Here is a 16,565-nt window from a genome sequence, read left to right as displayed (position 1 = left end):
AGACTGGTTCATCCTTGGGAACAATTTCCAAATGCCTGAAGGTACAATGTTCATCTGTATAAACAATAATACGCAAGTATAAACACCATGGGACCACGCAGCCGTCATACCGCTCAGGAAAGAGACGCATTCTGTCTCCTAGAGATGATCGTACTTTGGTGAGAAAAGTGCAAATCAATTACAGAACAACAGCAAAGGCCTTGTGAAGATGCTACAGGAAACAACAGTATCTATATCCACAGTAAAACGAGTCCTATATCGACATAACCTGAAAGGCCACTCAGCAAGGAAGAAGCCACTGCTCCAAAACCGCCATAAAAAAGCCAGACTACTGTTTGCAACTGCACATGGGGACAAATATCTTACTTTTTGGAGAAATGTCCTCTGGTCTGATGAAACAAAATAGAACCGTTTGGCCATAATGACCATCATTATGTTTAGAAGAAAAAGGGTGAGGCTTGCAAGCTGAAGACCACCATCCCAACCGTGAAGCACAGGGGTGGCAGCATCATGTTGTGTGGGTGCTTTGCTGCAGGAGGGACTGGTGCGTTTCACAAAATAGATGGTATCATGTGGAAGGAATTTGATGTGGATATATTGAAGCAACATCTCAAGACATCAGTCAGCAAGTTAAAGCTTGGTCACAAATGGGTCTTCAAAATGGACAATGACCCCAAGCATACTTACAAAGTTGTGGCAAAATGGTTTAAGGACAACAAAGTCAAGGTATTGGAGTGGCCATCACAAAGCCCTGACCTCAATCCCATAGAAAATTTGTGGGCAGAACTGAAAAAGCGTGTGCGATCAAGGAGGCCTACAAACCGGACTCAGTTACACCAGCTCTGTCAGGAGGAATGGGACAAAATTCACCCAACTTATTGTAGGAAGCTTGTTGAAGGCTACCTGAAACGTTTGACCCAAGTGAAACAATTTAAAGGCAATGCTACCAAATACTAATTGAGTGTATGTAAACTTCTGACCCACTGGGAATGGATAAAAATCAAATCTGAAATAAATCATTAAATAAATCAGAAACCATTTGAGTTTTTTTAGCAAGAATAAAGCCGACATTTGAGTAGTAAGACATGTATAAAAGCAACAGATACCATTAATAAGAAGGGGCTAGAAGCGTCTTATATGGTGACTTGCCGGGTGGCTCGGACAGGCAAGTCCCCATACTATTGTGGAGGTTCTTAATTCTTCCTGCTACAGCGCATATGGCTGGGACAATGCTGGGGAAACAACACTGTTTCACAATACATCAGTGACATGGCAGGAAACAATTACTGCTTCGCATACAAGCCAGTGAATTCTATGTGTTACAGCTGGATGTGTCAACAGATGTAGCGGGCCTGGCACAGCTCCTGGTATATGTCCGTTACATTTATGGAGGGTCAATTAAGGAAGACATCGTAAACCACTGGAAACCAGGACACCAGGAGAGGATATTTTTGAAGTATTGGACAGCTTTGTGACATCAAATGGACTTTGGTGGTCAAGATGTGTTGGTATCTGTACTGATGGTGCAAAAGCCATGACAGGGAGACATTGTGGAGTAGTAACGCTCGTGCAAGCAGTTGCTCCCTACGCCACTTGGGTACACTGCAGCACCGAGAGGCTCTTGCTGCCAAGGAAATGCCTGACAGCTTGAAAGACGTTTTGGACACGACAGTGAAAATGGTTAACTTTGTTAAAGCAAGGCCCCTGAACTCTCGTGTATTTTCTGCATTATGCAATGATATGGGCAGCGACCATGTAACGCTTTTACAACATACAGAAGTGCGCTGGTTATCAAGGGGCAAAGTATTGACCCGTTTTTTAAAATTGAGAGACGAGCTTAAAGTTTTCTTTACTGACCATAATTTTCACTTTGTCTGACAACTTGCATGATGACAAGTTTCTCACACAACTGGCCTATCTGCGTGATCTGAATCTAGGATTGAAGGGACTCTCCACAACTATATTCAATGTGCGGGACAAAATTGAGGCTATGATTAAGAAGTTGGAGCTCTTCTCTGTCTGCATTAACAAGGACAACACACAGGTCTTTCCATCATTGTATGATTTTTTGTGTGCAAATTAACTCAAGCTTACGGACAATGTCAAATGTGATATAGTAAAGCACTTGAGTGAGTTGGGTGCGCAATTACACAGGTACTTTCCCGAAACGGACGACACAAACAACTGGATTCGTTATCCCTTTCATGCCCTGCCTCCAGTCCACCTACCGATATCTGAACATTTCTGGATAGGGCTGCGCTCAGAGTATCATGCCTTGGCATATTGCGCTGTTAAGACACTGATGCCCTTTGCAACCACCTACCTATGTGAGCGTGGATTCTGTATGTAAACTTCCGACTTCAACTGTAAATATAGGTTCAAATTGGAAGAAAAAGTCAAACCTGTGGTGAGTTATTCACAATTTTTTTATGAACATATAAGGTTTTATATGTAAGATGGCTAAATAAAGAGCTAAATTATTGATTATTATTATATTATTATTTGTGCCCTGGTCCTATAAGAGCTCTTTGTCACTTCCCACGAGCCGGGTTGTGACAAAAACACACACTCATTCTTATGTTTAACAAATGTATCGTATAGTGTGTGTGTGGCAGGCTTACAATGATGGCAAAAAACAACATTTGAGAGTGCGCTGAGCCTGGTGCTAGAGATGTTATGCAGCTGGAGGTTGAATGTTTGAAGGGGTACGGGAATATAAAAAGTTTGGGAACCACTGCCCTAGATGATGACGCTTGGCATTGTTGTAATTAGAACATTAGGAAAAAACACTAACAGAGAAAATAAGGTAATTAACAGTCAACTAAGATCCTCTGAGGAAAACGGGGGCTGCATCCCAAATAGCACCCTATCCCCAATATAGTCCACTACTTTTGACCAGGACCCATAGGGAATAGGGTGCCATTTGGGACTTCAGTCTGACTGCCTTTTATACAGCTCCCTATAGGAATCAGTCAAACAAACATCAGTTAGATAAACAAACACTGATGTCTTGCATTTATAGCCTATAACACTTTCCCCGAATCACAAAAGTACTTCACATTGAATGCTGGGAACTCCCTCTCAGAGGCGTCTTAATAGGGTGAAACTTTCCAGACCTGGGTTCAAATACTATTTAAAATGAATGAATTATTTTCCCATACATTCCGAAGTAAGTATTCAGATAACCTACATTTGAAAATGTATTTGGAAATACTATAGTAATGCACTTGGAAAGTATTTCAAAATACTCAAACACACTTCCATACATTTAACCATTTATCTAAGGTATTTGGAAATAGTATTTGAAATATGTATTTGAAAAGACTTTCAAATACAATTTGGAAGACATACATTTAGGAAGGCTATTTTTTAAAATGCAAATACCCATTCAAATACTCAAATAAAACTACTTGTTTTGGGCTGTGAATTTGAAAATACTCAAATACACAGAAAAAAGTATTTTAAATAACACATACTCAAATAGACCTGTATTTGAACCCAGGTGTTACACTTTCTGACGGTTGCAGAGCAGAAAAAACACTACATAGAAGAAAAGACTGCCTGTGTTCCAAATGGTCTCTCACCATCTCCCCATTCCTCTGCCTCTCTTTCATTGTCTCTCTCTCACTCAGACACCTTAACTGGAGTCAGTGCTGGATCAAACAGTTGACGAGGTGACTCGCACACCATTTATTACTGAACACTGAGCAGTCGTCATATCAACATATTTCAACACTCACTTACCTACTCTCATTCCATTGGATGAGACACTAAACCCGAAGTCCAAACGTTTATTTACAGACACTGGCCCAGACTGTCTTAAGTCAGTGAATAGGCCCTGATATCAAGACAATGGCCACTATAGGACCCATAGGGCGCTGGTCAAAACGGGGCCCATAGGGAGCTGGTCAAAACGGGGCCTATAGGGAGCTGGTCAAAACGGGGCCTATAGGGAGCTGGTCAAAACGGGGCCCATAGGGCGCTGGTCAAAACGGGGCCTATAGGGAGCTGGTCAAAACGGGGCCCATAGGGCTCTGGTCAAAACGGGGCCCATAGGGCGCTGGTCAAAACGGGGCCTATAGGGAGCTGGTCAAAACGGGGCCTATAGGGAGCTGGTCAAAACGGGGCACATAGGGCGCTGGTAAAACGGGGCCCATAGGGCTCTGGTCAAAACGGGGCCCATAGGGCGCTGGTCAAAACGGGGCCTATAGGGAGCTGGTCAAAACGGGGCCCATAGGGCTCTGGTCAAAAATAGTGCACTACACTCCCCTACGTATTTATTTGAACAGTGAAGCTAAACTGTAGAGGTGCGTGGGTAAAATCACTGGGGAAGACAAGCCAGGGAAAAAGCCATATTACAACCTACTGTATATTTTGTGATAATTGCATTGTTTGCTCTATAACCTGTTAGTTCATATGCCTTGCCCCCGTGATATATAGGCCTAGAGATCAAGACAATAAGAAGACAGTGGTAGAATAAATTCAATCACACCTTTGTTTCATCACAAAACCGGAGAGCAACCTCTGTTCGGTGAAGTCCACAAACATATTGCATGTAACAAACAGTTACATGACCTACAACATCGTCAAGCAAGTTTTCGGACTACAAACAACTATTGATTTAGAACACTGGAGATTTACTGCACGTCGCAAAAACAGGAGCTGCCTCCACTATTCCAGCACCATTTCAACTTCAACATCATCAAATCACCTCTGCTTAGTCTAATACAGTGACAACTAAAAGATTCCAAAAACCATTTAGTCCAATCAACCTAGGCTAAATAAGTAGAAAAACATGTTTACTCTCCCTACTTGTTGGAAACGCCAATGCCATCCTCCACTTTTTCCATGTTGCCAAAACAGTCTATGACTCCGTCATACAGTACACACTTAGTTTTTGTTGTCCTAAGCTACCTGGCTAAAATGCTTGCTCTCTAGCCTAACTTCCTTTCATGGGCAATGATTAGCCAGCTAGTTAACATTAGCCTACTACATCTAGCTACATATTGAACTTCCATCCTATGAATTTATGGTTGGATCAGAAACGCTGTTATAATCATTGGCCAGTACAGAGAATTAAGTAAAACCACAAGTCCAAATCCCTATCTCCGTCCATGGCTAAATTAGGAAAAGGCCAATTTTAGCAAGCTTAGCTAGCCACTGGAGGACAATTTTTCTGTCAATGACATTTGGCTTTTGATGTGATGTGATTGGTGTGAAGCCAAGTCCAAACTGGCTTCCCTTGACACTTTTTTTGGTGTGTCGGGACCATTCACAGTTGAACTCACTCAGTTTAGCTCAACGCTGATGGGCTATTATTAAAAAATGATCAAGGGAGGCTGGCTTCCCTTGCATTCAATGCTCCAGGCGGCAGCAAAATCGTACTCTTTTCTCTTCTCTACAAACTTGTTGGCTGTATTTGCCATTTGTTTAGGTTGTTTCGGATTATGATGCGTAGAAATGAATGGTAAATTATTGAGTGTGTAATTTTGCAACTGCACTGTTATTGTGCTGATGTTGCTTCCAGAGGCAGTTTGGAACTCTGTAGTAAATGTTGCAATCGAGGACAGATTTACGCGCTATGCGCTTCAGCACTCGGCGGTCCGGTTCTGTGAGCTTGTGTGGCCTACCACTTCGCGGCTGAGCCGTTGTTGCTCCTAGACGTTTCTACTTCAAAATAGCAGCACTTACAGTTGACCGGGGCAGCTCTAGCAGGGCAGAGATTTGACAAACTGACTTGTTGGAAAGGTGGTGTCCTATAACGTTGCCACATTGAACGTTTCTGAGCTCTTCAGTATGGGCCATTCTACTGCCAATGTTTGTCTATGGAGATTGCATGGCTGTGTGCTCAATTTTATACACCTGTCAACAACGGGTGTGGCTGAAATAGGCGAATCCACTAATTTGAAGGGGTGTCCACATGCTTTTGTATATGTTGTGGTACATATGCCCAAGCTGTTATTACACTCCTTTTATGTGGAACTGCACCAAAAAAACTAATTTCAAACGCATAAGTATCCTTACACCTCTGAAGACTCTAGCCTCTTCCATACCGGTCATTATTTCTGAACACTCAAAAACTTGTTTCTCCACCGACAGTTGGATAAGGGGAACGATGGGGTGTTAACACTTGATGGAGACTAGAGATCCTGACTGCCAATGTGTCCACCCTGAGACATGCCATTACGTTAATATCCCCAGTAATAAAACACCTATGATTTTTTTTCCTAAAGAGGTGAATGTCAAGCTCTGACACTGGTGGGTGACATCTAAGTCCATATGTCCTGTCACTCAGGATGATCATCCACAATATGGTCCTAAAGGCACCATATACCCTAAATAGGGCACTGGTCTGAAGTAGTGCACTATCGGGTGCCAATTGGGATGCAAACTTATTCTCAGATGTCCAAGATGACATGTCCAGTCTTGGTATTTGTGCACTAATCCTAAATATAACCCTTTAAACCTACAGAATGTGCACTGGCTAGCTAAAGCATGACGACCACAACGCTTTTCGGGGCTCTAATGACACGGACCATCCAGAACAAGCTGTGCATAAAACGTACTGTGTGTGACCACTTGTTTGTTGTGCAATAAAACATTGAAAAAAGTTATATATTATCTAGTCCTGGTGATCATAACATGTAATCTTCAATATTTTCTATAAATACATGTTTGAAATGAAACTATGTAATTTGTTTGTTTATAGTTCTGGCTGCGGTTGTATACTGGACACTCACCCATGTTGTAGCCATACGGAGACTCGCTGGCTCCGTCCTGGAGGCTCGCCAGTATCTCCCCCTTTCCCACATCGCTGTCTCCCACCAGGAGAAACTTAAGCAGAAAATCGTAAGCCTTGACGGGGCTGGTTCTGTGGTTCATCCTCGCGGTGAAGAATGTTTATGTTCCATCATGGAACAACTTGTACAAGACTGTTCAATCACTTGTATTTCTCTTCCAACTCAAGATTTGAGCTGTGTGACGCACGAATTAAATTAGCAAAGAAGCGAGTCAAGTTGAATCTGGTGTTCTTTGACAGTTCATCCAGTGGATGGCCTTATATTATCAGTCATAATTCATATCTGGGAACTCTATCCATTTATATCCATTTATAATAAATGCATCAAACACAGATTTGAAGTCTTCTAAAATAGGAATTTGAATGAAAGCTACAAATGTCAACTTTGACAACGAAAGTGACAACACAATGTAACATAAACAATTATACAAATTAGCCTACATCTACAGTGTGTTCCACTGTAACATCAAAGCTTGCCGCTCACGCCGAACCTGTCCCAGTGTTCAAATCGTCATTCCACAAATCCTCCATTCCCGCTACCGTGCCTTGAAAGTACCATACGTACCATACCAAGTACCATACTTGTTATAACGCTGTATTGTACCGCCAGCCAGCCACACTGTTCCGCAGCTCTCTCTGATCTCTGTCGTTTCCTGTCCCCAGTAGCGGCAGAGTCTCGAGTTTTACACGGTTATGGTTGGCTCATCCACCGGGTTGCTAGGGCAGTCTTGAGTCGGTAGTAGGCTAGTCGCTGCAAACGTCTGTCAAAATCCCCATATAGGCCTACCCATTTGATTCAATAGGGGGTGTGGTTACCAATGGTAGCCAAGTTTTGTGCGGTTTGAGCTGGAATCCATCCTACCACTGATTTGAGATCAGTGTTCGTGATTTTAATCCCGTAGGAAGGGATAGGATGACGGCTGGTTGAACTGATTACGGGTCAGTGTTTGTCCGCAGCAGCCTCTGGTTTAGCAACAGCCAGCATGGCTCGGTTTGTGTTTGTTGTTGTTTTGGCTGGGCACGATTTCTGATTTCTGACGTAGCGCAGAACACCTCGGAGGATTTAGGGACATTAGGCAATTCTATTCAGACAACAATGGCGCAGTCAGCCACGCTCCAAAACAACAGCACATAACAGAGAAAAACAGTTACAATCATGTTGACAAGGGAATTATAATGAAAAACCGGATTAAAACTTGATCAATAATAGTATTACCTAATTTAATGGATTACGTTTTCTCTAAGAAAAACAGTATGAGACAATAGGCTACATAGCCTATACAGTACATGATTCAAGAAAAATACAACTGCACCATTATTAATGAAGGGCTGTTTACATGTGATTTACTGCTCAATAGGAATATAACATATTAGGCTGCTCTTGTCCTGTAAATAGACTATGACAATGATGGAGGTATTCTAATACCAAACGAGACAGTGTAGCCTACATTCATCAGTGAGTAAACATTGCATTGCGCAGCAGTACAATATTGTTTACACAGTGTAGTGGATGGATGCCGCGGGTCTGTTGATCAGATGGGTTATGTAACAATAAGAGAAGAGCTGCCTTCTGGCGCCAGTTCCAACTCCACTGTGGCCATTGCGTAATTGCACACCAGGCACCAGACTATGGATGGATTCGAAGAATGAATACGGACATGGACATATTTTGTACCCTAATTACGAATTCGTTATTAGCCTACAACATCAATGGTATGGGACATAATGTACAAGATAATAAAACATTGCTGGTAGCCTATTTTACTGAATTTATATTGTGAAATTGAGATAATTTAAAGAAAATAAGATGCGACTTGAATTTGACAGAATTTCTTAAATGTTCTGTTCATTGCTTTTATTTGAGTGGTATTTTTTTTATTTGCTCATATTACATCAGATAATATCGTCCACTACCCGAGTTCATTAGTGCGCCACAGTTTTTGAGTGCGTCTACCAGCAATGATTACGGTTAAATTTACTGCCCTCGGGTGGTGTATTGTCGGTAGTACACATAATACATTTGCAACATTCTCGATGCAAAGTTCAGATGGATACGTGTACGGGTTTTTTTTCATATACAGTGCCTTCAGAATGTATTCACACCCCATTACTTATTCCACATTTTGTTGTGTTACAGCCTGAATTTATAACATTGAGATTTTGTGTCACTGATCTACACACAATACCCCATAATGTCAAAGTGGAATTTTGTTTGTAGAACATTTTCTTCATTAATACAACATTTAAAGCTGAAATATCTTTAGTCAAAGTCCTGTGGCGACCCTTCATTTTTGGGGGGCCCTGTTTTGCATGTTATTTTGGCATTAATACGTGTCCCATATCAGTTTGCAAACAATGTAAAAAAAAAAAATGTATATAATTGACTTAATGAAGCTGCATACAAACATGGTCTCTTTTTTGCTTTCTTGAGTAAGGCAGCTCCAAAATGCAGGTGTTTCAGCCTAGCTCAGTGTTTTCTGTGGTGGTGGGGCAGTCAGCAGAGTGTAGGGGTTGGTAATGTTCTCTAGTTGCGCCGTGATTGGCTCAGTGTTCTGTCACTCATGGGGACACTACGTCACCGCAAAATCTACGGGGAGAGCTCAAAAATTCAAGCCCCTTGGGTGCTTCCATAGTTACATTAGAAGTGCCCATCCAAGAAGGCTCAAGGTCATTGGCCACAGATAAAATGATGTCAAATCACGTGATATCTACAGTAGCTTTGATTGGACATCATACTTTCAAAATCTTAGCTAGCAGTCATCATCATGAATCAAGTCAACAATCTACTGGCAAATCCTTTTCAATCCTTGTCATTTGAAGATAAATAATGAAGAGAAATTATAGATAAAACGTATCGGTGCTAATTGGCCATTGGATATAAACATTACACAAGTTGGAAATCACAAATTCAACAATGTGTGGTTTGGCTCACTGCAAGCATTGCAAAACAATCACTAGCCTGCTATTCAATGGAGTAGATGTGCGGTAAAAGTTTGGGTATAAGGGTCTCTTTTCCAAGCTTAAAAGGATAAACATTCAACATTGGCCATGCTGTCAACCCAGCATGACTTCTGCCGCTTTCAAAACATTTTTGCCTTGTGCATTTTAGAGGGAGACCAGTAAGATCTATTCATTATATTATACTAAACCATTTGTGTTTTGGACTCTGCCCTTTCTAAAATAGTTTTTCCCATTCAATTTCTTGTATATTAATCTTCAAATCTTTACCCCATTTTCCCCTTAAGGAAATTGAATGGGATCTTAAGCACTTACACATTAGTAACTTATTGTACTAATTTGAATTTGTAACATATAAGAATTCAGGATTTACATTTTTTTTTTTGCAGGGCGTTACATGTCATACGAACTGGGTGACGTAGTACACCATTTTCGGGGTCTAGTTTTGGCTCATGAGGGCTATTTTCCAAACTACTGGCTAAAATTATATAAAACCTCTATAGCATCACTTTAAGGGAAGATGTAGTCCCCTTGTTTTTTTTGTTGAAGAATTTATACACCCTCAATACCAGGTGTAACTCTATGGTTTTATAAATTGTTCAAATCCTGTTTAAATGTAATGGTTCTATCTCCGACTTGACTGCCTATACAATCGGAATGATTCTAAAATGGTTGGTCGAGCCGGTCTTATTCTTCAGTTTACTCAGTTCCATCATTTAACAATCTTTAAACAAACCAGACATGGTCCAAACTCCCATCAGTAGCCAATCTCTTCAAAATATTGGTCTGTGATTGATTAATAAAATGCATTAATTTCTCCAGATATTTGCTTAAATATAAAATAGAAAAGGAGAATTATCCCTGATTTTGGCATTAATAGATTAATTAATAGATAGTAGATTAATATAATTAAAAAGGTGAACTGCTATTTTGGAGGGACAGGAAGTGTTGGCTGTGCATTTGCCAATGACAGGCATACACATTTAACCCCACTCACATGTGAAAATTGAAATATAAAGTTGTTTTTTGGTTTATATGCAAAAACAAGATAGGGGAAAAATGAAGGTTTTTTGTTGTTGCATGTAAACCAAAAAACAATTTGACATGTCAATGTTAACATATAGGTGGGGTTAAACGCTTATACAATGCCAAGGTAAGGTTTCTCCATTTCTAGGTAACAGGCAAATGTCTTCATCAAAAATAGAACACTTAATAATAATGCTAATTTAGTATTTTCTACTTTTTGGTGAATATGTCATTTTCTGACCATAGAACGCAAGAATGACATCATTACTAGGCAAAAAGACTAGTTATAGCCAATGAATTCCCAATGTGATTAGGTTGTAGTTCAAAACAGCCAAAACTAGCTAGATTAAATTTTGAGTTAAGAAAATATTGATGATACAACACATGTAAAAATTATGTTAGCTAGTTAGTTGGCTAGCAAATAAACTTAACAGAAATATCTAGCTATTGTTTTCCAATAAGTAAACAATAGTTAGCTTGCTAGCTAGCTAGACAGCCATTGATGCTGCAAAACTAACTAACCAAAACGTGGCTAACTACAACATTCAAATTATACAGCTATGGTAATCCTGGTTAGCTAAATGCTACCATATAACTAGACCCTTTCTGCTAAATGTACTGGTTAGCTAGCTAGTGAATGTTAACTAGCCCTAATGTGCTTGGAAGGGGTAACTCAGGCACATAACAGGGGCTATAAAGCTGAAGCATCCCTTTAGAACGTTTTCTCACCACAAAATATGGTAGTGAGAGGAAGTCAAGTCGCGGGTAGTGAGAGGATGGAACTAGGTGAAACTGGGTTTACATTCTGCTAATTTCTCATCGATGAAACATCTGATCACATTTTATGTTCCCGAAACTATTTTACCCCTATATTGTTTTATGTCCTCCGGATTCAAGAAGAAAGATGACGAGTCCAACGGTGATCCATTGATTTCGTCACCCTAATCTTGGCCATCCCCACAAGGGTAAATAACTCAATTAATGTTTGTTTGAATGCATGATGATAGAAACATACGATTTGGACCATTTGTTTTATTAAAGGAGTATCTACACAATTAACATATTATTTTACCCATTGGCCAAAATATGCATTCTTTATTGGAAACTAAATCAGATCATTTTGAACCTTTTCAGATTCTGGAATTTTCACAATGCCTAGTAATTAGATGGCCATGCCTCTCTTAGTGTTATATCGAGAATACAAAATCTTCTCTGACCAAAATATTATTGCAGATAATTTTATGATGTTATTAGCTTTTGTATAAAGAAAACCTTTGTCTGTCACCTTTTAAGCACAACAATGATAGTGTATTGACTTAAAAATGAACTGCTGTTACTGTAAATTGTTAGCTAACTGATATATTTTAGCTAACTATTGGCAATCTCATTCAATGATGCCATACAGCTAAAACAACAGTATCTATTGCTAGACTAGAGATGTGTGTCCTTTACCATTTGTACATTGTTAAAACACTGTATATATATATAAATGACATTTGTAATGTCTTTATTGTTTTGAAACTTCTGTATGAGTGATGTTTACTGTTAATTTTTTGTTTATTTCACTTTATATATTCACTTTATATATTATCTACCTCACTTGCTTTGGCAATGTTAACACATGTTTCCCATGCCAATAAAGCCCTTGAATTGAATTGAATTGATATGTCCTATGCAATAGTTAATCAGAGGTTGCACAACTAGTGTGTGGAATCAGGAAAATAACCACACTCAACGTCAACAAAACAAAGGAGATAATCGTGGACTTCAGAAAACAGCAGAGGGAGCAATCCCTATCCACATAAACGGGACAGTAGTGGAGAAAATGGAAAGTTTTAAGTTCCTCGGCGTACACATCACGGACAAACTGAAATTGGCCACCCACACAGATAGCGTGGTGAAGAAGGCGCAACAGCGCCTCTTCAACCTCAGGAGGCTGAAGAAATTTGACTTGTCACCAAAAACACTCACCAACCTTTACAGATGCACAATCGAGAGCATCCTGTCAGGCTGTATCACCGCCTGGTACGGCAACTGCTCCGCCCACAACCGTAAGACTCTCCAGAGGGTAGTGAGGTCTGCACAACGCATCACCGGGGGCAAACTACCTGCCCTCCAGACACCTACACCAGATGTCACAGGAAGGCCAAAAAGATCATCAATGACAACAACCACCCGAGCCATTGCCTGTTCACCCCGCTGTCATCCAGAAGGCGAGGTCAGTACAGGTGCATCAAAACTGGGAGAGACTGAAAAACAACTTCTATCTCAAGGCCATCACTGTTAAACAGCCATCACTAACATTGAGTGGCAGCTGCCAACATACTGACTCAAATCTCTAGCCACTTTAATAATAAAAAATTGGATGTAATAAATGTATCACTAGTCACTTTAAACTATGCCACTTTATATAATGTTTACACCCTACATTACTCACCTCATATGCATATACTGTACTTTATACCATCTACTGCATCTTGCCTATGCCGTTCGGCCATATATTTATATGTACACATTCTAATTCATTCCTTTACACTTGTGTGTATAAGGTAGTTGTTGTGAAATTGTTAGATTACTTGTTAGATATTACTGCACGGTCAGAACTAGATGCACAAGCATTTCGCTACACTCGCATTAACATCTATGTGGCCAATAAAATGTGATTTACAAATCCTTTCAGCAGGTCTCCTCCAGGTATCCACAACCATACTGAGGTGGAACCAGATCTGCCCCGCCTTATTATTGAGCAATTCCACGCCAGCACAGGCCGAAAATATTTTTGGTATGTCAGATTATTTAGGTAATTCTGACATAGTAACTTAATTGGGAGGAAGGATGTTTGACATGCTTTTTACATTTGAATCACAAACCATTTTTAATCCTGATGAAATTGGACATTTTAGACCCCTTTCCACACCCCCATGTAAGATCTTATGATCCGTAAACCATACATGATACAGACAACTTCTTGCTGTCGTTATACTCCTTATAGTTTGTGCTCAAATATGGAGTGTCAACATTGTGAAATGAAAAAATTCACACTCATTTATTAAACATTACAAATGTTTAATAAATCAATAGTACCCTTTTTGATTTAGCTGTTGTTTGGAACAATATACTCTACCAGTAAATCAAAGTTATGATAACTGTTATTAGCACCACAACAATTAATTTGACTCCGTCTGCTGGTGATTTTCTAATGTGCAATCCCAAAGGAGGTCTGTGTTTAACCAAATACCTACATTGTCAATTTCTATGTATAAAATGGGTCAAATCTACAAAAGTACCAAAGAGCCAACTCTGGAAATTGGTTGTGTTTGAAAAGTACACTGCTCAAAAAAATAAAAGGGAACACTAAAATAACACATCCTAGATCTGAATGAATGAAATATTCTTATTAAATACTTGTTTCTTTACATAGTTGAATGTGCGGACCACAAAATCACACAAAAAGTATCAATGGAAATCAGATTTATCAACCCATGGAGGTCTGGATTTGGAGTCACACTCAAAATGAAAGTGGAAAACCACATTACAGGCTGATCCAACTTTGATGTAATGTCCTTAAAACAAGTCAAAATAAGGCTCAGTAGTGTGTGTGGCCTCCACGTGCCTGTATGACCTCCCTACAACGCCTGGGCATGCTCCTGATGAGGTGGCAGATGGTCTGCTGAGGGATCTCCTCCCAGACCTGGACTAAATCATCCGCCAACTCCTGGACAGTCTGTGGTGCAACGTGGTGTTGGTGGATGGAGCGAGACATGATGTCCCAGATGTGCTCAATTGGATTCAGGTCTGGGGAACGGGTGGGCCAGTCCATAGCATCAATGCCTTCCTCTTGCAGGAACTGCTGACACACTCCAGCCACATGAGGTCGAGCATTGTCTTGCATTAGGAGGAACCCAGGGCCAACCGCACCAGCATATGGTCTCACAAGGGGTCTGAGGATCTCATCTCGGTACCTAATGGCAGTCAGGCTTACCTCTGGCGAGCACATGGAGGGCTGTGCGGCCCCCCAAATAAATGCCACTCCACACCATGACTGACCCACCGCCAAACCGGTCATGCTGGAGGATGTTGCAGGCAGCAGAACGTTCTCCGCGGCGTCTTCACTCTGTCACGTGCTCAGTGTGAACCTGCTTTCATCTGTGAAGAGCACAGGGCGCCAGTGGCGAATTTGCCAATCTTGGTGTTCTCTGGCAAATGCCAAACGCCCTGCACGGTGTTGGGCTGTAAGCACAACCCCCACCTGTGGATGTCGGGCCCTCATACCACCCTCATGGAGTCTGTTTCTGACCGTTTGAGCAGACACATGCACATTTGTGGCCTGCTGGAGGTCATTTTGCAGCACTCTGGCAGTGCTCCTCCTTGCACAAAGGCGGAGGTAGTGGTCCTGCTGCTGGGTTGTTTCCCTCCTACGGCCTCCTCCACGTCTCCTGATGTACTGGCCTGTCTCCTGGTAGCGCCTCCATGCTCTGGACACTACGCTGACAGACACAGCAAACCTTCTTGCCACAGCTCGCATTGATGTTCCATCCTGGATGAGCTGCACTACCTGAGCCACTTGTGTGGGTTGTAGACTCCGTCTCATGCTACCACTAGAGTGAAAGCACCGCCAGCATTCAAAAGTGACCAAAACATCAGCCAGGAAGCATAGGAACTGAGAAGTGGTCTGTGGTCACCACTTGCAGAACCACTCCTTTATTGGGGGTGTCTTGCTCATTGCCTATCATTTCCACCTGTTGTCTATTCCATTTGCACAACAGCATGTGAAATTTGTCAGTCAGTGTTGCTTCCTAAGTGGACAGTTTGATTTCACAGAAGTGTGATTGACTTGGAGTTACATTGTATTGTTTAAGTGTTCCCTTTATTTTTTTAAGCAGTGTATATTGTTCCAAACACCTGACAGAGGAGTGCTGCCAAGCTGACCAAGGAGAAGAAAGCCTTCCAAGAGTCCCACAAGCAGATACTGGATGACTGGTAAGGAGAAAAGGACAAAGTCAACATTCTGACCAAGGCCACAGCAAGATTGAGGATGAGCAGTCCCTGGGAGCTCAGCTCCAGAAAGAGATCTAGGAACTCCAGGTACAGTACAGGGTCTAAACTCAAGTACAGGAAAGCACACCGGAATAATTTCCTGAAATAAACAGACATTTCTTCAGGTAGCACACATTTTTCCTGGTGGCTCAGTTGCTTGAAAGACAGTGCTTCTTGCTTATGCTTCTTAACATTGTAAAGATGGTGCTTTTTACTGTATTGAAGTATTCATCCCCCCCTGCTCCTGCCCCCTGTTCTAGGCCCATATTGAGGAGCTGGAGGAGGAAATTGAGGCTGAGCGTGATGCCAGGACTAAGGTTCAGAAGCAGATGGTCGATCTCTCCAGGGAACATGGAGATCAGTGAGAAGCTGGAGTTGCTGTTTTAAATTGAGAGAACCAAAAGTGTTAACTACATGATTCCATGTGTGTTATTTCATAGTTTTGATGTTCTCACTATTATTCTACAATGTAGAAAATAGTAAAAATAAAAACCTTTGAATGAGGTGTTTTAAACTTTTGACCGGTAGTGTAAAGTGTTACCCTTACTTCAGTCCCTTGTTTCTCATCCAGGGTTGAAAATCACAGGTGGCTACAGAGATCAAACACAGGAGGAGTTTGGGATCTTCATCAAGCGGGTGTAAAAAAATAAAATTAAAATAAAAACTCTTGAATGAGTATGTGTGTCCAAACTTGACTGGTACCCTATAGGTTTTTCTTTTTTTAAACACACAGATTATTCCTGTA

General features: G+C 41.0%; 1 protein-coding gene and 1 long non-coding RNA gene across 3 annotated transcripts in view; one reads left to right on the top strand and one right to left on the bottom strand.

Moving 5' to 3' along the window:
- The window catches only part of rab40b (RAB40B, member RAS oncogene family), a 45,365-nt gene extending 37,780 nt beyond the window's left edge, over positions 1-7,585 (bottom strand). Inside the window, exon 1 of the mRNA XM_035792718.2 lies at positions 6,741-7,585. Coding sequence (XP_035648611.1) covers positions 6,741-6,882 — 142 coding nt within the window. The 5' untranslated portion in view covers positions 6,883-7,585. The remainder of the gene's footprint in view (positions 1-6,740) is intronic.
- Positions 7,586-11,441: 3,856 nt separating this feature from the next.
- Positions 11,442-16,492, top strand: LOC118397836 (uncharacterized). Of its 2 annotated transcripts, none has more exons than XR_004828517.2 (4): positions 11,442-11,748; positions 15,667-15,868; positions 16,081-16,244; positions 16,392-16,492. It is a non-coding gene; the product is annotated as an uncharacterized LOC118397836 (long non-coding RNA). The 2 variants fall into 2 exon arrangements; XR_004828513.2 differs by having other exon boundaries at positions 15,664-15,868.
- Positions 16,493-16,565: the final 73 nt, after the last annotated feature.

This window comes from Oncorhynchus keta, chromosome 2, assembly GCF_023373465.1.
Source record: "Oncorhynchus keta strain PuntledgeMale-10-30-2019 chromosome 2, Oket_V2, whole genome shotgun sequence".
Lineage (NCBI taxonomy): Eukaryota > Metazoa > Chordata > Actinopteri > Salmoniformes > Salmonidae > Oncorhynchus > Oncorhynchus keta.
This window is presented reverse-complemented; position numbering and strand designations above follow the sequence as displayed.